Source organism: Syngnathus acus, chromosome 6 (genome assembly GCF_901709675.1).
Source record: "Syngnathus acus chromosome 6, fSynAcu1.2, whole genome shotgun sequence".
NCBI lineage: Eukaryota > Metazoa > Chordata > Actinopteri > Syngnathiformes > Syngnathidae > Syngnathus > Syngnathus acus.
In genome coordinates this window covers 11,433,466-11,456,384 of record NC_051092.1, presented here as the reverse complement: position 1 = coordinate 11,456,384, position 22,919 = coordinate 11,433,466, and the positions used below count along the sequence as shown (strand labels likewise).

The following is a 22,919-nucleotide window of genomic DNA, read 5'->3' as shown; positions in this document are numbered from 1 at the left end:
TAAAACAGTTATCAAATAAAAATAAATAAAAATTATGACAGCCATGTTGTGCTCATCGAAATGACATAAAATAGACCAAGTGACATGTACATTTCTAATATAGCACACACCAAGTACCACACATACAAAGCTGATCTCACAAGTAGATTTATTCATTTGCACACGTTACCAATCACTTCAATCACAATTATTCAGCTGTTTTGAGCGCTCTATGAAATTTAGTATTTAATAGTTAAATATATTGGAAAAATGTACATTCATTATATTCTACAGATAAGAAATCTGTTATACAGTTTGTACATTTACGTTATAATCGTTGAAACAAACAAAAATTGGAAATCCGACAATTACGTCATATTTTAGTGATATGACTTCGGGGAACTAACGTCTCATTTCCCAAAACATTTGTCCTCGACTCCGCCAAGAAAAAACAGGGAAATGAGTCGAATACAGAAAGAAATGGGTTCCCAATCCCATTAAGTGACTCAAAAGATCCATCGTCGCGTGCGGTGACGTCACGTGTCAATGACGATCAATAATGACGTAGCCGCTGCTAAATTCACTTGCCTATTTGGATAAAAACTTTTTCAAAGACTGAAGGTGACGCTCCAAAACGAGGGTTAAATCATGAAAATTTGGACACAACTTTCACAAGTGACCGTCTATCATGTTATATATTTTTATATATATTTATTCAGCTATTGTTAGATAAGGGTGCCTTTTTTAGAGAATAGAATGACTAGCTTCGCAAATGACAGAAAACCAGTCAAAAATCGATGTGGGTGCGCTGACAGAGTATGAGCTTCAGCAATTATACAAGGTAAAACGAATCAATGTTTTTTTTTAAATGCTCTAACATGGTCCGGAAGTACCTCAGGTGATTGTTTTGTTATTACTCCTGGACAACAGGCTCTGTTGATCGGGTCGTGCCGGTTAGATCCCAGAGACCCTATCCAGTTCCTGAAAAACACCCTGATCGCCTTCCAAGGACATGATAGTCTGCAGAATGTCGACTGGTAGGTCCCACTGGGATTTGTGTGGTTGCAGGTACTATGCAGTTATATAGGGGTAGTGGTTGCTGACCATTGAGCTTATATTTTTGGGTTAAGTCAATGTGCATCACTAAATAAACATGTCAGAAAAATGCACAGGTCAGTTATGTAGCTTCAGCCATATCCCCCAAAATGTTCAATGAAGACTCTAAATTGTCCATAGTTGTGAATGTGAGTGCTTGTGTATGCATGCTGCGACTTCAGCATTCAAAAGTGAACATTCGTGTTGATGATTCACTTTATGTCCTTATAATGTGCAAGTGTGCCCAATATTGTGTATGTTGGTCCTAACGTTACAATTCTGCGTGGAAAAATATAGCAAAATCTCATGAAAGTAGATTTGATGTAAGCATATAGTTCATTACTCACATCAGCTTTTGTTTTATTGATTTTAAAGGAAGAGGTTCCTTAACGAAGGTGCGCAGCAGTCAATACTGGCCTCTCTGGGATTTGATGACTCGGAATATTTGGACGCCGACGAACTCAAGGTGACATGCGTCAATCAAAAGTCCAGTCACATGCAATGTCATTTTTCCAGTAACGTGTACTTTCTTTTTTTGATCAGGCCATTTTCCGGAAATATGAGAAAGCCTACTCGTGTTACAGGAAGAAATTAACAAGCTCTTGTTTCCGGTGAGGGTGATTGTCTAAATATTCACGCTGCATATATTAACTTGTGATGTGCCATGATTTTTTTTAAATTCTTTTGCATCGTATATATTCCACAACTTCTTACCTATGGACAGCAGGGACTTATTTGCCATCACAACATGCCCCTAGAATGAAGAAAAAAAAAAAACAGTATGTGTCATATGCTAAAACAGACAATGTATTTTTTGTAGTTATTAGCATTTTTTTGTTTGTCACTTCACAATGTTGGCAAAGCCATGGGAACACATCTTGAGCACAGTGTATATTTTTCTTCTCAGTAAGAGCATTCGTTGGCGTTGGACCAAAACCTGTTAAAATTTAATACATTTATGTATGTTTTTTATTTATATGCGTGTGCTCTTTTTACAAAATGTTGAGCAGTCTAAAGTGTTAAATGGCTTGCTCTCTGCTAAGCTATTGATAGCGAAAACCTGCACTTTCTTTGTCTCTTGAAAAGTGAAGATTTTGGAGGTACAAGGTTTCTGCCCAATGCTAGCAAATGTGAGTTAAAAAGAAACTATTTTTATGCATTTTCTAAGTTATCAAAATGGGTTAGGGTTAGATCCAGTTAGTTGTCTACATTCTGGAAATTGCATTAATGTTTTTACAAAACTGACTCAAAACAGTGGCAATTTGTAGCCATCTAAGATCAATTTTAGGTGTAAAACATGCACATAGGCAGAATGTGACCAATACCTCAGGTTATAGCTTCATTCGTCTGCTGCTTGTAAAGGTGCGCTGTTTACGAATCCATGGCTCTTGAGCGCTCTGGGCTCTCATAAACACTCTTTTACGTGGTGTGTACTGGCTCCTGGAGTGAGCTACGTTAGTCCTTTCATAGCTGCTTCTGGACTGGAAGCCATATTTTTTCCCTTGTGGTATCGCCTTCCTTGGGCCTCTGTAAACAGGAAGCCCTTGATGGAATATCCTTGTCGGCCGCTGCAAACTAGGGAGTCGATAGATCCCGTTTGTCTGAGCCATTTTCGGTTGCATGGCACGCATCCAGTAGGCATTCATATTGGGCTTGGGGTAACTCCTCCTGGATGCAACTGAATCCAACCTTTGAGAAATAGTATTGGGGATACGCTCGAGCCTTTCGTGTGATTGTTGATTATGAATGTCCGGCGTTTGCTCTGCGAGATTTGGTCTGTGGACACTGAGAGGAGCCGGATGGTGTCGGACAAGACTGTCAAGAGGGGAATTTAAAGGCAGTTTGGAAAACATACGGTTTGAGTTGACTGGCTTGCGTAGAAAGTGATGTCTACCACCTCTGGGATTCTGGACTAGCACGTTTACAGATTTCTGGTCACTGGGGCTGAGGTTTACATTGTAAGAGTCTTTTGCTGCAGTATTTTGCACCGTTTGCTTGGATTGTCCTTCCGGAATAAACAGCCACGATGCAAAAGGCACTCGTGATGCTTTGACATAGGCACTTTTCCCGTAAGAACCTTGTTGAGAAGGTCCAACTTTGTCTTGAAGCTGTGGCTTCTTAAACCTCTTGATTGAACTTCCTTTGGCTTTCTCACTTGCTACATGGTGGCCGTTGAGAGGATTTGGACTATGGGGAGCAACCTGTTCATCTAACGAGTTTGAGGAAAACTGAGATTTTTTAGGAAATTGGTTGTTTTTCAACCAATCACCTCCAGTTTTGGCATTAGAAAAATCTGCTTGGTGATAGCTTGGACTAGAGCTTCCATAGTTGTTGGAGCTCTTGTGCTTCCTGGGAAAGTATCTCCTCATGGAGGTTTTAGGACCAGGTACAGAGACGCTTGGAGCCACGGCAGGATAGCCGACATCCTGCCCACGTTGTCCATACCCTGAAATTAAGCCTTCACTCCACACTTTGTTGCCTTTAGTGCCTTCATCATCTACATTCTCTTCTTTAGCAGAGCGTCTTCCAGCTATTTCATTCATCATCATCATCCGTCTTGCCGTTTGAAAATGTGCCAAGTCCTTACCGGGAGTCAAGAAAGAACTTTTCAAAGTTTCTATAAACTGGTTGAGATTGTTGATGTCTGGAAAACTGATCCCCTCCACAGCTCTGTCTTTGGTATGCTCCTGTACTAAAAGATTAAACGGATGCTGAAATCCAGAGTCCCGATGCTGATGTCGAGGCTGAGGCGCGCTCTCATCCAGCTCATTGTTTGGGGGAACTAAGTCCTGGTGCTGATTATTTCCTCTTTTGTAGTTTGGAGCAACAGAGTCCTGATTTTGTCGATCAAGTACCCTTGGGTAGCTAGTTGATGCATCTACCTTGAAACCTGGCAGCATTAAACAGACACCACATTCAAATTATCAAGTGGAACATCATAAAAAAATTACATTAGGTGATTTTTAGCGGCAGACCAAGTGGTTGTGTACCATACAGCTTACTGTCCCACTGCAATGGGAAAACTGCAACCTTGTATTGAATTTTGAGGCTTTTTTTGTCTCCATCCATTGATCCATTAAGTTATGATTCAGCTTAATTGCAAACATTCATTCTGTATGACAATGCGCAATGAGAGTTCACTTGATTTTGTGTTACTTGGTATGCAGTATGCAAGTTTTTGGAATGCGGCCCGCAGAAACTCACAAGCATGGAGAGAACATGCAAAATTCAAAATGCTTGAACACTGCTCATTAATTTTCATGTTAATATAAATTTGTAATCTTGGATCAGATTAAATCACAGTTGCCATTACTGATATCAAAACCAGGAAATGTTAGCTAAATTAAACATGAGATTAACTCTACATGTATTAAAGTACTTCCTTTCTAAGAAGCACATTTGGATTTTTGAACCCAGCTCCTCGGAACAAGTCCACCGTGATCCCCTTTTGATTGACACAAAAGTGTAAAACAGAAGCGGTCTTACCATTTTGAGAAGAAAGACCAAAGCAGACCAACAACAGAAAGGAAATCCAAATAAGCCTATAAAGACAAAACAATGTTTGTTAGCCAGACATGCTGTTGGTTGTTAAACATGCAGTGTACATGCCTTTACCCTAACAGAGCAGCCATGACAGGTTCCACCCCAGCTCCAACAGTGGCAGCAAAGTCTCCACAAAAAGTGGCAGCCCTTTTGCATGCGCCAAAAAACAAATGCAAGCAAAAAAAAGGGCAGTGATGACAAAAACAGTCCAACTTGCATTCAGCTCCCACTGACTGCAATTTGTTGATTGCAGGCAGCTGTTGGCGCTGCGGAGGTCGAGCCTCGTGATGAGTTTACTCGAGATTGTGCATGGCAATGACTTCAGAGCCACTCATGTCACAGTTTACCACTGGAAAGAGTTCTGAGAAAGAAAATGCATTGCAATCTAAATTTTGTCCATCAATCCGTTTTCTGAACCGCTTTATGAAATAAGCACTCATATTTTATTTAGGGTCTGTCTCACCGCTTCGGTGGATAGATATGACTAAAATATTCACAAATATTGTTACTCAAGTGAAAGGGGATCCATCTTCCGAAATCTGATCATTATTTTCAATTATTCATTGATCAGCTGTGTTTGTTTTCTATGAGTTATTGATGAACTGTGTTTGCGTGTGGTATTGTGGTTGAGCAGGAGATGGAAGGAGTTCACCGACGCCAGCGTGGCAGATGCTTGCGCACTGTCTCAAAAGACGCAAATTGCAATAGAACATTATGAGAGGCGAAAAAAGCTGGTGCCTTTCCTTGCATGGCTGCGCTGGGTCAAGCTGAAGAAGGAGTCACGGGTTGGTACGTGGATGCAAAACATTTTTCACTCCATCGTAGGAAAAATATGTGTCCAAAAATGAAAGCTTTGCTTGACAATCTTCCCCACTGTGACTCATTCTGTCCAGCGCTTGCTGATGTTTTCATCATCTCTTCTCTTCTGTTTTGATCCCACCAACTAGAGGCGGTGCGTAAATTGGTGGGAATTCTGACAGCCTGCGTCCTCAAACGCATCATAACCGCATGGAAGGACATTGTTAGGGACTCACAGAGGACCAAGGATTACTTTAAGGTACAAGCGCATTTGAACATTTGAATCATGCTTCTTGTGTGGAGATGTTCCTGAACCACCCACAATTGGTCAAAATCTACATTAAGACTATCCAAAAGTAAACATTTCTTAATAGTTTTACTCCTCCCATGCTCTATGCACATTTAAAACACTTCTTAAAAGTATTCCTTAGGATCTGTTCTCATATTTTCAAGGAATGATAAATAATTGTGCAACAATCGATAAGGAAACAAAAAGACTTGGTCTTACAGTGCTCCAAAAAAGGGGGCTAAGTGTGCTTGCTTCAAGCTTTTAATTTGTCACATCCAGTTGAAGTTTACTGTAAAACTGACACCAAAAAAAAAAAGACAATTAAACATTGAGTTTTTAAAGGCAAAAAAGTTCAACCATGTGCGCTTGATGTTGCAGAAGCTTCAAAATGAACTGGCGATGGAGCGCCAGCAAAGCCAGATTGGGGAAGGATGCGACTGGCTCTCAGCCTTGCCCGGCCACATTTCCCTGCAGGTTGTTTGCTTTTTTTTTCCCCCCTCCAAAATTTAAAACAGTTCCCAGCTGTCACTTTTATCAAAACTTTCCAAGCATCAATAATTTGACTCCACTCCGTATATATTTCCTGTTCTGTTGATATTACTGAGTGCAGCTTTTGTTGCCATGACGACCATGGTCTTCTGCCTAATGAAACTGTGAAAACAAGGAGCTATAAAGACAATAGAGTGCTACCTTCAGATACGAGTGATCCGACGTACAAGTTACTCAAGATACAAACCATTAGATGGATGTTTTTTTTTTTTTTCTTTAACTGCGAGTGCAAACTTGAGATATGAGCTCTTTATGGTGGCATTAAACTTAATTCAACTCACTTCCTAATAAGCAGCACTTTGAAAAATAGTGAACATTTCACCAAACAAGAAATATAACCCTTATGTGCTGTATGTCCATCTGTCTGTGTGCCGCTGTCTGTGTGTTGGCAGTTGTCACTCGAGAAGCAGGTTGCGCAAGTTCATACTGTGACTGTGCAACTGGAAAAGCCATTGAACTGCTCACAGTAATAGAAGCCTTCAAAGTTTTCATATTCTTCAATTACACATGCATGCGACAAATCTCAAACAGCTGTCAGTCACAGCTTACAGCTAGACACTCGCACACAAATTTAGTGAGCTCACGTCACCCTACGGGACCCCGCCTATTGAAAGCCCATCCATGTACAGTTTATCCTTGCGATTTTTTAATCGTGTTCCAATGTTTACACTGTGGTTAAAATACATATTTAACAATGAATGTGTTTAGATTGGATGGGAGGTGTACCACTATTTTTTTAAAAAGTGTTTCAGACAGTGTGGTCTAACGTCTATTTAGCATTTTACAGAAAAGATAGAAAGCAAAAGATTTGTGGGTGTTGTTTCATTTCACACTTGATGAGTGGGCACTGGGCAGGCATTGTTGTTGTTGCATTGGCGTTGTGTATGATCAATTAAAAATTTCTCTGCACACACGCCTGCACTCTCACATACACACACACACACACATAGTGAGCCTCAGTTTTATGGGTCTGTGTATGAGTATGTCATTTTTTATTGACTGAGCGGGAACAATGAAACCCTTGTGGGGTTTTTTTGGGGGGGTGCCTCAAATTTTCTGGCAATGCGGAGCAGTAGGCCTATGTTTGCCTTTGTTTGCTTGTTAATTGATAGTTACTGGAAATGAGATGGATGGAGCAATGTTTGAAGGGGATAGACGAAGTGAATTGTGTTAGAATTCAAATTGTCTAAAGCATCAATCCATCCATTTTCTACGCCGCTTATCCTGTTCAGGGAGCAAAATTGATTTTATACACAATTGCATTGAGTTACAAGCTTGGTCACGGTGCAAGTTAAACATGTAATTCAAGGGACTACAATTTTTTTTTTACTGGCAGATATTCCAGTATTTGGGCCTACGAGACCTGCTGAGCTGTTCAGAAGTGTGCTGCAGTTGGAGAAGTCTCATCCATACGGGCACTCTGTGGAGTAAGGTTTGTACAATACACGTGATGGTGCAGGGGTCAGCAACATAGTGCCCCCGAGCAACCCCCAAGGACCACATGAGTTACACGCAGGACCGTTCTAAAAATAGCTCACCAAAGCCATGAGTCTTGGTGATTTTTTATTATTTTTTGGTTGCAAATATTGTCCACGTGATCATTTGAAAATGTAAACACATGTAGACATTCATTAACATGATTCGTGTCTTTTTATTAATGAGTACCATTAATTATTAATAACACCATATACTGTAATAATAACATGATCGAAGGTAGTTTAGGCAAATTTGATATTTCAGATTTGTGTCTCAAACTGGTAGCCCGTCACACATAATTTGTTATATTGATATAAGTTCATTTCAACCCGCTCAGATCAACGTCTCGGTGGATAAGCGCTGGATAACAGATGACACCATGAAGCATGTCCTGCTTAATTTCCGTCCCTTTGTGATTCATCTGAATTTGCGTGGCTGCTCTTCCTTACAATGGTACAGTTTGAAACATATTGGTGAGTGTCCTCTTCCTACAGCACCACCGCCGCATTGACAGTCAAGTACTGCACTTAGTTTCAGAAGCTAACAGTGTTAGTTCAGGCTAATCACAGCATCCAACAAAACTCATTGTTGGAACTCACTCACTCAATAACAAATTATTTACTTTGTGTAATTTCAAATTTGAATGGTGGCCAGGCTCTCCAAAGACACAGTTGTTTATCGACAAGCCCTTGAAATATTAATTTTACATAATGCATGTGCCGTGCGATTTAGTTATTGCCACTCCCAGTTCAATTCAAGTAATCATCAAAGAGAACCACGCAGATATTTAAACGATACAACTTTGCATAAACGTCCATTCATGCTAACAGAATAGAAAACGCCACCGCCGAGCAACAAATTAAGTAATTAATCGACAAGGTTTTCCACATAAGTCCAAAAATGTTTTTTATTGCAACATTTGATTGTATTAAGTAACAATATTGTGACAATTGTAATAATTATACACCATTGGAAAATGAACAGTTCCCCGATAAATCTGTCAATTATTACCTTTTTTTTAAAACAGATTTGAGGTTATTCCCATTTTGGGGGGGGGGGGGTTACACACCACATAAGTAGATTCTTCATCTGATACAGACTAGTTGACATATGGAAAGCAAGTGGGGAAAGTTAGAAACAGAAGCCATCCAGAGCCTTTTCCCTTCAAGACAGTCTAATAATCTGGTACTTCTGAGGCTGTCTCAAGTGGCTCGGCTCCATTTCCTCCTCCGGCTCGCCCTGCACCTCTTCCAGAGAGTTCCAAAGCAGCTCGTCCTCCTCATCTTGGTCTCGTTGACTCTGCTGCCTGTCTTTGGGACACCCTCGGTTGTAGGCGTGCACGTACTCCTCCACACTCTCACCCGTGTATTCGGGAGGCGAGCGGCACACTAAGCCGGAGTGCCTCACCACCGGGTGCAGTCGAAGCCAATACACTATGTAGTGGATCCTGCAAATGGTTCTTAGTTTTACTTCCTTTTTCTATTTGGATATATTGAGACAAATAGGAGACATCTGTGGTATTCATGTTGGTTACACCTCCCACAAGTCTGTCTTCACAATCAGCAGTGCTGTCCCATTGAACTTAAGCTATAATAGCAACGCAACTGCTTCTTTCAAATCCATCCTCATAGTGCCATATGTGACCTGTGATTGGCTGGCGCCTCTCGCTCAGTTATCTGGGATAGGCTTCAAATCATCCGCAACGCTAATGAGGACAAACGCCATCGAAAATGGATGGATTCCAATGCTTTTACCTCCCTAAATACTGGAAACCTTATAATGGATTTGGTTTTGCCTGAAAAGATTACATTTAGACAAGTGAGAGGTTGTGTTTAACCAACATGAAAACCAGAGAGCTGTACCAGCAGACACCAAAAATGTAAGCCCCACCTGTAATCGCACACCCAGGGGTTTCCCCCCAGCTTCAGCTTGGACAGGAAGTAGAGGTCTTCAAGAACGCTATACTGGATAAAGTGCAGGCTGTTGTCTGACAGGTCCAACTCATGGAGGTGCAGGAGCCCGAAGAAGGAAACTGGAGAAGTACACAAGTGCATATTGTTTACCCACCACAACCAGTTACTGTGACCAGTAAGCACCAGGTCAATCAAACTCGGCCTGCTGGAGTGGAAGCTTGTGGGTTATTTTTTTTCATGTAATCCAATTCAGCTCCTTCATATTTTCAGAGGAAGCTAATGGTCTCTAAAAGGGGAAAATTAGAAACAGGTTTCTAGCAGAAGTAAAACTTTCCCCTAAAAGTCTTGGCTGCTCCAGGAAAAGCACACAAAAAAGCCTTTTTGTGTTATCCTGTATCAAACACATGCTGTGAAATTGGTTGCTTTGTTACTGTAGCTGTAGTAACACTTCAAAGATGTCTGGATATGGTGCTTTTGGGTAAAACTTTAATTTTCTCTAAACCTTTGAACATTCATGTCAAACTCTTTAATGATTCAGTATTTCTTTTTCTCTTCCAACAAGCACCTTGAATAGACCAGTGTCTTTATTCAGTTAGAAATCATATCAAAACACGATACTCTTTACATTTTTTAAATAATAATAATGCTGCATTGGATTTATATAGCGCTGAGGCCAAGACACCATCTAATGATTTATCACCAACAAATTGGAGGTTTCCAAAATAGTGGGAACTGAACTTCAAGGCCATCAGCAGGTGGCAATAGAGCTATTGACTGGAAGAGTCATGGAGAGACAAGTGGACGAGCTTGGAAATTTACATGGACAAAACGAAGAAAATCTGTTCAGCTCCTCATTAGAGAACTGCAAGTTTGGTATACTCTACTGAAACTACAGGCCAATTAGACATGCCCAATCAAAGGTTTTCATAAGGTCACATTAAGTTCACCAATAATTATGGTACATTTTAGGTTTATCTTGAAATTTTATTCTTAAGACGACTCTCCCAGACATATTGCGAGTAGTGTACGCTGTTTACCTGTGTCGATCCGCTCCATGTTGTTGTGGCTGAGGTTCAGCCTTTTCAAACGTTTTGCTCCATGGAAACTCTTGGCCTTGAGATGACGGATGGAATTATGGGAGAGATCAATTTGGACGGCGTCCTCGGGAATACCAGCAGGCACCTCGGTTAGACCTGTAGATCAAGACGAGAGGAAACGAGTGAGAGATGATTGCATTCTTCATCGGTTCGAATGTTAATTTGTCCCATATGCGGTGGCGCTTGTGTATTTACAATGGACTTGTCCCAAAGCAAGTACAGTCGTCCCTTGCCATATTGGCTTTCAGGTTTTGTTGCTTCACTCTCACGCAGATTTTTCTATCGTCAATATCGAATTCAAGATATCAATATTTTTGCAATATTGTGGAGTTTTGCAGTGATTACGTTTCCACACAGACACATCCTCTGGAATTTCTTTGAGGATAACGAGTATACTCATTCCATTCATGCGACATTGTCCCATCATGCAGCGCCCTTGTGAGGAATGGCTCAGGATTGCTTTTTATTACATAAGAAACATGTGTGCACTCGGCAAGGTGCCCGGTAACCGCAGTGATCAGCGGAATCCATTGGCGATAAAAGACTTGCCTCGGTTACTGCAGTCCACGCGTACTTGAGGGAAGTAATACGTGTGGCAGGATGTGGTGGCATCTGGTTTGTTTTGAAAGTGAATTGGCTCGAACACATCATTGGGGTCAGTCTGGTCGCCCTGCGGCTTTTCGTCCGGGTCTATCTTCTTGCAAAGCAGCTCGGGGTCAAGCCGCTTCAACTTTTTGCCTTTGAACCTGAGGGGCTCTGCACACCTTTAAAGAGAAATATGACCAAAAAAAAATTACGTTTGTGTCTTCTTATCAGAGATGTAAGAAGTACTCACACTCTCGGTAGAACAACAGATACTTGCGTAAATAAAAAAAACGAATAAAAGTTGGACTGATTTAACTTCTTGAAAGTAAAAAAGGCACAGACTGAAACGCATTTTACGAAACTTAAACATACTTTCACTGATGAGCAGTGTTGTGTTTGCGCCAAAATGGATTCATTGTCAAAAGGCTCAGCCTTCATTTCATCAGACTTGCCTCTATAAATTTTCGTTCACAGACTGTGAATGAAACTTTATAGAAGAGACTAGTTAGAACAGAGCTCGTCAGGGTGTTGCCGTGAAAAGTCAACAATTTATCCTCTAAGACCATAACTCATTTTTTCACGTGTTGGGGAGATTTATTTTCAGTGGAGTTGGACAAGGGATTGGCCACGTTAAAAAGTTTTGAAATTATTTATCATGGTCTCATTTGTTACCACAAAAAAACTGGCATTTAAACAGGGGTGTGGTGACTTTCTATATCCACTGGACCCGTTTGTTTTTGTTTGTTTTGCGTCTGACACTATTTTTTATGCTTCCTGAATCCCAGGGAGTTCAATTAATAATCAATCAATTAAAATCACAACTCTCGTTATGTTTTTTTTCCCGTCCTTTGAGGTTGAAAAAAGTAGTGAGCCTATTTTCAACAAGTACAGATGCATGTGTTTTCTAATGAAGGGAGTAAAACTAAAAAGTGGTCTGAAAAATATAAGTAAATAATCCACCAAAGTATGTTTACATCCCTACATCTACTGGGAAGCCTCACCTGGCATGATTTCCTAGATTCCGGTTGCTTGGGACTTGAAGGGTTTGTACGAGACTGTCCATGTCACAATGACAATGCAAGGGATTATCATAGAAGCGCAGGTAGAGGAGGTTGGGCATGGGGATGAGGGCTTCCTCGCTCAGCGAAGTCAGACGGTTGTGCTGTAGCAGCAAAGTTGTGAGTCGAGTCAACCCCTCAAAGGCCCCCTCCTCCACCAACGAGATGTGATTCTGCTGCAAGTCCAGACTGGTTAGACTCTCGTAGCCGGCGAAGGCTTCATCTCGGAGGACTTTGATCCTATTACGTGCTAAGAGGAGAAACTTGGGCGCTCTGGACCAGATCTGAGGTCGGGGAATGGAAGTGAGGCGACTATCCTGGCAGTCCGCAAAGATACGTCCGGACTCTAATGATTCTGTGCAGTTGCCCGGTCTTGGGGGGTCGGATCTGCCGTGACGGCCGGCGCCTCTCACCCTGAGGATTTATACACAATTCAAAAAAGTGAATGAAGTAATCGGGTTAAACAAGTTGTGAGCAACATGAATTTAAACCCCCACAAAAGTCCTATGATCATTCATTTTGTAGCCTGAAATCAAATTTTTTTTTGTACTTTTGACTAACTAGTTCCCGAACTTACATGTTTTTCAAGTTACACGCCAAAAACATTTACAGAACTATTGCGCTAATTTTAAACATAAAGTAAGAGTTATCTTGGAATTGAGGTTCCAACAGGTGCAACAAAGTCAGCAGATGTTTCTTTTCCAATGTGAAATATGCTTGAGATCCAAACTAATTAAAGGCAACCCTCTTTAACTGTCAGGTCATTGACTGCAAATGAACCCCAAGACAACTTTGTCAAAGTTAGCTGGGAGAACCACAACCTAGGTTTGGAAAGAGTTCAAAAATGCTCTTATCTTACTCTGACTAGATATATCGTCTTGAATAAGTGCAACTGAAAAACTAAAAACTCTGATCTCAAATCTAGTCAAAATATGCTTGTATATTTCTTCTTACCATTTCTTGTTGTGTAAGAACACCCCCCCCTTAAAAATACTATTAGGAAATTTATAACTTGTTATTGACATTTTATTACTGGTTAGGCAAAGTTTATCTTAAAATAACAAACACCACAATTCTAAAAGCGGAGGTAGTAAAAACACATTAGTTATTTTCAAGACACCAGCTTTTTGTTTTTTTAGGCTCGCTATGTAGTCTTGTTTTAAAAAGTTTTGCCAAGTCAAATTGTCCTGTTATGTTTGGCAGATAATGTTTAAATTGTGTCATATATTCTTCATTTCTTGTTTTTCAAGCCCATGTTTTGCTGTGTAAATTGATTTAGAAGAACCACACAAATGAACTATTACCTACTTGGCCAAATAGCACCATACGTTAAAAAAATCCAGATGGGTGTCTTTTGCACAGTAATATTCAACATAGCATGCATTCTTTGGAATTTCTACGGCAAATAACATTTCCCAAACATGTAATGGGACCAAAGGATGCATGTTGCTCACCTGTCCCGCGCCAGCTTGTTTCTTGCTCTTTTGAGACCTTTGCCCCGTCGTTTCATTTCGACAAACGGGAACAGCAGCAGAAGCAGGAGCAGGGAGACCACGATGAAAGAGGAGGTCACGCGCATGCTGGAACCTGCAGCTTTTTCAAAACCCTCTCTCTCGCTCTCTTTCTTTTCTCTCGGGAGGGCTGTGGAGTCAAACAAAGTTGTTTTGGATCTAATAATGAGGATTTTGAATGGGTCAAAACCTAGGACAAATGTTGTAACTTTTGATGGAGTGCAGCTGTGGACGGCATGTTGCGTAAGAGTCGAGGAACACCCAAATGTGTATTTATAGCCTTACAACAATATTTCCACACATGAATGTTTTACAACTTTGACTGTTGCTTATTGAAAACCACCACTGTTCAAAAACAACAGATCTGTATCACATACATCATTGGAAGCAGTTCACAAGAGATATTAATCTTGACAAAAACTTTTTATCAAATGTACCGATGTGTGCAAATTACTATTACAATTGCATTTTGCTACTCAAAGTTGACATTAAGAATTTTGCTCTAACCAAACAATTAGGGTTGGGGAAAAATCTGACATCATCTGAAATCACTGTCTGAAATCTGATTTGACAAAACAAAAATCTAGTATCCACATTCATGCACTAGATGTAGTCCAGCCAAAAACAAATGAAGAGATGTGCTGGATTCCCATTTGTTTACAAACTTTCCTTTTGTTTCTATTCCAGGTGAATGCAGAAATCTTCAAGAGCTCAACGTGTCTGAGTGTTTTAATATCACGGTGAGAACAACACGTGTTTTGTGTAAAGAACACAGTTAAGGAGTTTTAAAAGGAAACATCTTATGCTTTCTGTATTTTTAGGAAGAAAAACATAAGCATTTTTTGTTTTGGAGAAAAACAGTTATACAGTTTCATTGGAGGTTGTTTGTCAGACGCTGAGCCACACTGTTTGTTCATAGACTAAATGTTTGGCCCCAACTTATGCGTTCCACAGAGTCACAAAAGTATTCTTACTGATGTACTTATTTTATACACTATCCACTCAGTACAGCAGGCCAAATCTTGTTGGGATAGTTGTCTGGGTGATGTCATTTTTGACGATTGTTCTTCTTACTGCATGTCGACTTGAAACATGCAGTGCTTTTGTTTTGGTTGTTGCTAATGGTCACCATACCTCCTCTTTTCTTTCAACGTTCAACTTGCCCAAGGGAACGCATGATCTCCTTTTTTATGTTGTTCATATTATGTCCGGATACGCCCCGTACAGTCATTTTAATAAGTTGCAGCTTGAATGCACGACAAGAATTTTTATGGAATCCCAATCGGTTTTCTTTTTCACTCCACCACATGAATTTGGAATATTACATTGTGTAATCTAAAACTATGCAATCGTTGTTGCATTTGGGAGCATCTTTGTACCTCGGAATTATTTTGGCGTTTGTTGACCATTTAAAGTTTACCTCTTCACCGAATATTGATCATCTGAAAATAACAACCTGTCGCAATTCTGATTAGGTGACCAACTACTTATAGTACAGTGGTGCCTTGAGATACAAGTTTAGTAATTCCTGGATCATGCATGAATACTCATATCCCAAGTCATCTTTCCTTATTCAAATAAATGGAAATACTAAAAATATATATAGATTTAATAATCTATAATACTAAATCCAGTCTCTCCCCCCCCAAAAAAGAAAAAAAAAAACAGAACACGTTAGTAATGTAATGTAAAAACATACATACATAAAAACGACCTCTTCTTGGAAAAAAAAAAATAATAATTATCACATATCTCAACAAATTCCTCTCTTGTATCTCAAGGCACAGCTGTATTTGGACAAATTCAGTGAAATTGCATACTTTCCCGCAGTACCTGATGATTCTAAGCAACACAGTGGCTGGGAATCCTTCATACATGAGGTGCTAGTTTGACACCTTTGCCCTAGACTAGAGCTTAAGCTCCCAAAAATGACAGACTATACGGAAGTAACCCCAGCTGTTTGGCAGAGACTCACTTGAGTATAAAATACATATGACGTGATGGTGTGTGCTTTGACAGGACGCCATGATTGAATCAATTGTGGAAGGCTGCAATTCTCTGCTCTACCTGAACCTTTCCGATACGCTCTTGACAGATGTCACCCTCAGAGAGCTGGCCAGGTAAACAGTACCACATATTAGCACGCTAATCCTTTTATTGCTGGAGCCTTGCCTTCAGCTTCCCAGAACTCACCACTCATATGCATACTTTTTTCCCAACGTGGAGCCCAGCAGCGTTTTTTTTTTTTTTTTTACTTCGCCTTTCACGTGTGAGAACAGCTCACTCGCCGCCAGCGTGAATACTGAGAAGGAGAGGAACAGATGTGCCGCTTTTGACTTGAGCACAGACGCAAAACAAATGGCATAATTGCCATTGTGGATAGATTTATGCGACGTGATTATTCTAGCAATAAATCATTTCGACTGGAACAGAACAGAACAGAGCTTTTCCCAAACATGCTACCGCAAAATTGGACACATATAATTGTCTAAATGTCTTGAGAAGAGAAAGGGTTATGGGTCTAGGAGCCAAATGTCTTAATTGATCAATTATTCCTGTGATTCCCAACCACACTACGCTCAAAATCACTTTTATCATTCACTGTCAGCTGTTTTAGAACATTCTGACAGATTTCCCAAGAGCCACACAATATCATGTTCTGTCACACCAAACATACCAAAAGAAAGAATTAACTCTTCTTTCACCACAAAATATTTGTTTCTTTTTCAATTCTTTCGTAACCACAAGGAGAACATGGGTTGATTCCACCAGAAACAATGGAATCTGACCAAAAACTAGCATATTGTAAATAGAAAAATGTCAAGTTGAACTTTGACTGTTGCTAATATTTTTTGCTTTTATTACTTCTCAAACTATAAAGCATCAAAAACAAAACAATGAATGGGGTTTTGAAGGTAAAAAAAATATTTATGGATATACATTTTAACTATGAAACACATCTTGAGCAATACTGACTCACCGCTTGAACCTCCGTGGCTTTTTTACTTTCATTCCATAAAGTGGATCATCCTTTGTCAATGAAAACACACTTTTCTCCAACCTACTGCAACACATTATTTTTATACTATGAAAAAAAATACTCCTCGAATAAGGGGGGGCCTACACTTGTCTGACATCCAACGCTTAGATTCGCACCCTAATCTTTATCTTCTACTTAAAATGTGTACTGATCTCAAATCTACAGCGTTGCAACGTCCATTTTCCTAAAAACATAATTTCTCAGCTACTTTCCAATTATCTCGTTGAAAATATGTTTTTCTTGTTTTCGAAAAAACATTCAAATTTGCTATGATAATCGGCTAGCTGCTGTTGCCCGCAGCTCATGCCTTGATACTCACACACAGGCTTCCCAATGCCACGTTCCAGCCCACCAGGGCTTGCCTCTTAAATTTAAGATATTTTTTTTAATTGAAAATTATGTCTTGATTGGATTCTTTGCCACGTGACACTATATCGTAATTGTATGGTGCCGATACAACAAAGTAGTTTCCATGTTTGTGTAAGAAATACACTTAACTAAAGCAGACTTAAAACTTTAAAGACACCCTTTTGTGAATGAAAAAAACAGATACTAGTTATTGATTTCACTAATTGTTGTTTTGAATAGAGACCACATCTAATGTTGTTAATTCAAAAATGTTTTAAATGGATTGATTTCAACATTTTGCCCAACAGTAACTGCATCAATCTTCAATACCTGAGCTTGGCCTACTGCCATAAAATGACAGATGAGGGTTTTCAGTACCTGAGCTTGGGAATGGGCTGCCACAATCTTCTCCACCTAGACCTGTCAGGCTGCTCCCAGGTGAGTCTTCCGGGCTCCCGAGTATACTGTATTTAGTGAGATGATCCAAAAGGATTGGAAGAATCCAAGTGCTCCGCTCCTTGTTTGCACGTGTCCCCTCTTGTTCCTCACTCAAAATGAGCTAAGAGGGAAGGAAGGAAGGAAGGAGGGGAGGAAGGTCGGGCTTGTTGAATAAGCCCACCCGCTCGCCATGTGCTTACACGACAACACATTCAGTTATGCTCACTACCAGATGTATATGTTTTCATTTTATGGGGCCCCAATAGTGGGTGTGAGAAGCGAGGATGACTCACATTCCAGTGAAGACATATGTTTGTTCTCTGTCTTTCTCGTAGATGACGGCGACGGGTTTCAGTTACATCTCAGAAGCGTGCCCTTATCTCAAGGAGATTTTGCTCAATGACGTGTACGCCCTGTCGGACGAGTGCATCTCTGTATGTTTGTTTTATTTACAGGGCACTGCAGGCCAGGGGTGTACAAACTATAATGATCTTGCAATTTTGACTTTTGCCACATCACAGCTTTCTCTTAAAGATGATATGGCTAATAGTTTAGGAGTTCTTATGATTTCGGGGGGGGGGGGGGGGGGGTCCATTGCCCTGTATCCCATTGGAATAGATCCGCCACTGCACTGAGCAAATTTCAAAAGTCGGTGCATTAACAACAGCAATCTGTCATTGACTGACAGCCTTTAAAGCAGTGTTTACTCCGGGATCAGTAATGGGACGTGTTGGCAAATTGGACCTTGACACAGAGCAGTAAGCGGAGCAAACCATTCTATTTATTAATTTTGAGCATTCTCTTCTGAAGAGAACTGTAGTTACTATTTTAATAGTAAATTGTTGCTCTGCATATTAAGAAAAGCTTGATAATACAGAGCTGTATGAATGTATATTATGCATTTATTTTGTTATCATTTGCAGCAGACATAGTCCTGGTCAGGGTCGCATAGTTTGTACCATAGTTTGGACACCACTGCTGCAGTCAGACAAAAGTCTTGGGACACTCCTGTAAATAATACTTTAGTTCCTACCATCCATCCAATTTTGTATCTCTTATTCTATTCAGACTCATGGACTGGGAAATAATTTGAGCCCTCCCACTTGATTAATACACATTTAAACCACACTTCTTTTTTAACAAGCTAGCAAAATAAACTATTTCTTAGCACTCGCCACTTGCTCACATACTAAGTCCTCCAAATAATACGCATTGCTTGCTTCAAGCGTTTAATTTGTCAGTCTGAGTTATGGTTTACTGTAAAACTGACACATAACACAAAACCTTTGTCTTACAAAAGTCTGTTATCGTAATGTTAAATTATAATGCGGAATGTTATGGTAAGTATAAACCTAGAAAAATCTGCTACTTGGTTTAGGGTTAGAGTTAACACATACTATGTAGGAGCATCACATCCAGAGCAGACAGCAAAACTCACAGTCGTATTCTCTCTACTTGGTATAGAAGAACTTGAATGGAGCCCTGACTCCAACTGCCTCAAGAACCGCTGGGATGAGCTGGAACTGAAAGTGTGGAATGTCAAGGTGTCCCAATACTTTTGTCTGAAGAAATCAACTACAAGCATGTGTTCTATGTAGGTTTGCAAAATTCTGTGAATTTTCAAAGTTGGAAACTTTGACGTGGGAATTAACAGGAATTTATGAGTACAACCTGACAAAACAAAACTATGGGTTGGCTTTTAATAACTTATTTTACAAATACATCCATACAAATGTAGTGCTTTTTTTATTACATTAGAATTGTACTATTTTGCAATAATGCTAGCATACGACATTTTTTCCATCAATTCCCGGTAAATTCCCATGGAAAGTTGCCAATTTGGAATATGTTCAAAATTCTTAACTTTCCTACTAGAATTTACTGGAAATTTTGAAACCCTTGGCATGCATAGTCCGATGTGTCCCGTACAGGCCCTGATGGCCAACTGCCATAATGTCTCCTCCATCTCTCTGCTGGATGCGTGGCAAATCTCCGACACCGGCATCAAAGCCATCGCGGAAGTCAACAAACTGAAGAGTTTCAGCTTGGAGGGTGAAGTCCGCCAACCCTCCTGGAAAGTTGTTTGAGCATTTCTTACATATCCTTGATATACTTGTATACGAGTACGCGCATTGTCCTCACTAGTAAAACAATTCAATTTTCTAGTAAAACTACTGTATGACATTTATGCATACTAGTTGTTTAAATTTGTATAAAAAATAGCAGATCACATACATAGTAGTAAGAAAAATGTTACTGAATGATCCTTAAAATAGTGTACAACTAGTGTCCTCGTGCATGGAATCGGATATCGAAGAAATGCTCAAAGGAGCTGGCCATATCTAAAAATGCTCTTAACTGAAAACAGTTTTGTTCCGTGTCCAGGTAACAACCGCGTGAGCCACGTGAGCTGGAAGGTGCTCTGCAACAGCTCACGAGGCCTCCGCAGGCTGCACATCGTCGAATGCCACAAGATGGGTGACAACTCCCTCAAGGCGGTGTCCTCTCTCCGCAATCTGCAATATCTGGACATCTCGCTCTGTAACAAGTGCGTGTGTCGCCCCGCATGTCATGCAGTATATTGAGGCTTCCCAAACTTTTGGGGTCCCATGACAGTAGAGAAGTACTTGTACAGTATCCATGCATCCAAGATATTGAAATTATTTCACCACATTTTGCGAACCACTGATTAGTTGATGATGACACAAGTTTGACTGCATGTGCGTCTCATTTCAGAGTGACCGATAAGGGGCTTTTTACTCTGGCCGAAAGCCCCTCGGCCAGCAAATTACGAGAGCTGAATGTCAGTCACTGCTGTCAGATCACTGATGCAGCCATCAGCGATTTTGGTCACAGGTACAATTAACTCTCAAACGCATTTTCTCACCATCACACACGACTCATGTTGTTTTGTCATGGTTTCACAAGATTTACCAAGCTATCCCATCTGAACCTGAGCTACTGCGAGCAGCTCACCGACGTCGCTCTGGAGTCTCTGATGGGCAGCTCCATCACCTCTCTGGACGTCAGCGGCTGTAACATTCAAGACGACGTACAGTACTTGTTTGCATGCTGATTACCTCCACAAAAGTGGTGCAGATTTTGTAGCTGTATTTACTGTGTTATTTCATTTTTTTTTAGGGCTTGGCTGCTCTCGAAGAGGTTCCCTTGAAAAAGTTAATTCTTGCCGAATGTATCAACATTACAGACGTTGGTATGGAGGTACAAAGCATTGGTCTAGCAACATATTGTAAATTCCTTCACATCTGCTCACCTGCCTATCTACCGACATGACTACAAAACGCTAAGTATCTCATCACCTACCAACTATTTTCCATCCTTACATAAGAAAAAAAGTTACCAACCTCGAATCATTCCAATAGTTGCAGACAGTTGTTATGTTTGGATGAGCATGTTCAATAGCTCACGATTTATTGCTTCTCTTTTTGTTTTCTCTGGACTAGAATTTGTGCAAGTACTTGACGGATCTGGAGTACGTAGACGTGTCTGGCTGCTTGGAACTGTCCGATCTGGCCATCAAAGCTTTTTCCTTTTACTGCAGGGGTCTGTTCACACTGCGGGTAGCAGGCTGTCCAAAGGTATTCTGTATACACGCTCAACAGCCATGATATTAGAGCCTTCACAAATCAACTTGCTATTGAATTTTGGACATGGCTCTTAGAGATATTTATGGGATTTTACTGGGTCCCCCCCCACACACACACACAGATAACCGACATGGGAATGCAGTGCCTTTCACACGGCGCAGCACAGTACCTGCGAGAGCTGGACGTGAGCGGCTGTCCCCTCACTGATCGCAGTGTCAGATACATCGAGAGGCTCTGCCCGCCACTCTCGTCAATCATTATGCACGGCTGCAACCGCATCTCAGAGTAAGAACTGAAGGGAAAAAAAAGGCATCAGCCTGCAATGCACATTCACTCAAACAAGGAATTGAACGGAAAAATCCACGACTGCTGTGCACAACTTTTTGTTAGAATGAATATTTATGCGTATATGTGTGTGTTTCAGGAACGCTGCCATGAGGTTGCAGCCATATGTCCATCACTGGGAGTACAGCAACGAACAAACAAAATTGTGGCTTCGATAAAGCAATCAGTGCACACAGAGAATGCGATGGCGCTTGAAAATCGCTCCAGTGAAACTAGAGTAGAAGTCAGTCGAGCTCAGACCTCTGCCAAGGCCCAAATATTTGTAATTTGGCTTTTCCATAGAAACCTGATTTATTTTTTATTTTTTATTAAGGTACAGGTAGGGTAAAAATAAAAAAATGCCCTTTTGAATGAATTAAAACATTGCTGTTGGATAAAAGAAAAAGACATTTTAAATGTCCTATGGCAATGCAGGGAAACGGGAAAATTAGATATTAACACTGAACAATAAAGAACATGAGGAGCAAATTTTCATTGATAAGGAAAATGAGGGAAGATTTTGATATGGATTAGTGATTTGAGAATGAATTAGATGTTCATTGGACATTGAATCAAAGCAGAAAACAAATGACAGCAAACCAGATAATCTCACAAGAGATTAAACAACACGGGAGTTGAATCCATGACCCTGAGATTAAGAGTCTTGTCTATCAATTGAAGTATCTGAAATCAAAATAAAAACCAGATAATCTCACAAGTGATTGAATCTGGCACAACGTGGGACTCGAACCTACAACCCGGCGATTAAGTCTCATGCTCTACCAATTGAGCTAGCCACTTTCAACCTGATATAATCATTGAAAAATTAAAATGAAAAAAAAACAAATTAAAGCTGCTCATTGGAGATTTGAACTTAATTAGTCAGCTTTTCATTCGACAGTAATGATAGACAATGGAAAAAATGCAGAGCTCCAAAACGGTAAATGGATTCTAGGAAAGGAATCCGCCGAGGCCTTACTGCCGTCCTCCAACAATTACCACCAGTACCTCTGTTTGCGAGAGCAGCATACAGCACATAACCTTGCCAGAGGTCATTTTCTGCTATATAAATTGTGTGTACGTGTGTGTGTGTGTGCATTTGTGTGTGCGTGTATGTATTTTAAATTATGTTAGATTACCTCAAACCAAATGGCGCTTAAATTCCATTGTTAGGCAATGGCATCTTTAGATCATGCATTTTGAACTATGCAAAGACTTGTGAAGACTATTCCTTGTTGAGTGTAAAATAATCAATGTTGTTGGAATGA

The 22,919-nt window shown here is 40.3% G+C and overlaps 3 protein-coding genes across 3 annotated transcripts; 1 reads left to right on the top strand and 2 right to left on the bottom strand.

Annotated features, from left to right (window-relative positions):
* The first annotated feature begins 478 nt into the window (after positions 1-478).
* On the top strand, positions 479-22,917 carry fbxl13 (F-box and leucine-rich repeat protein 13). Its single transcript, XM_037254257.1, has 21 exons — positions 479-820; positions 910-1,016; positions 1,450-1,540; positions 1,618-1,685; positions 5,252-5,406; positions 5,565-5,674; positions 6,083-6,178; positions 7,590-7,685; positions 8,067-8,202; positions 14,581-14,633; positions 15,913-16,013; positions 17,590-17,719; positions 18,055-18,153; positions 19,651-19,771; positions 20,105-20,267; positions 20,456-20,575; positions 20,648-20,771; positions 20,861-20,941; positions 21,184-21,318; positions 21,449-21,612; positions 21,752-22,917. Exons 1-21 carry the CDS (start codon positions 752-754, stop codon positions 21,828-21,830), a joined length of 2,298 nt encoding a protein of 765 aa, XP_037110152.1. The 5' UTR covers positions 479-751; the 3' UTR covers positions 21,831-22,917.
* On the bottom strand, positions 1,535-4,947 carry LOC119124360. Its single transcript, XM_037254258.1, has 4 exons — positions 4,690-4,947; positions 4,561-4,616; positions 2,400-3,964; positions 1,535-1,828 (listed from the first exon to the last, which is right to left on the bottom strand). The coding sequence occupies exons 1-3, from the start codon at positions 4,704-4,706 to the stop codon at positions 2,406-2,408; spliced, it is 1,632 nt and encodes a 543-aa protein (XP_037110153.1). The 5' UTR covers positions 4,707-4,947; the 3' UTR covers positions 1,535-1,828; positions 2,400-2,405.
* Positions 7,885-17,851, bottom strand: LOC119124361 (leucine-rich repeat-containing protein 17-like). Its single transcript, XM_037254259.1, has 7 exons — positions 17,660-17,851; positions 13,837-14,023; positions 12,326-12,796; positions 11,289-11,503; positions 10,680-10,835; positions 9,620-9,761; positions 7,885-9,176 (listed from the first exon to the last, which is right to left on the bottom strand). The coding sequence occupies exons 2-7, from the start codon at positions 13,959-13,961 to the stop codon at positions 8,894-8,896; spliced, it is 1,392 nt and encodes a 463-aa protein (XP_037110154.1). The 5' UTR covers positions 13,962-14,023; positions 17,660-17,851; the 3' UTR covers positions 7,885-8,893.
* Positions 22,918-22,919: the final 2 nt, after the last annotated feature.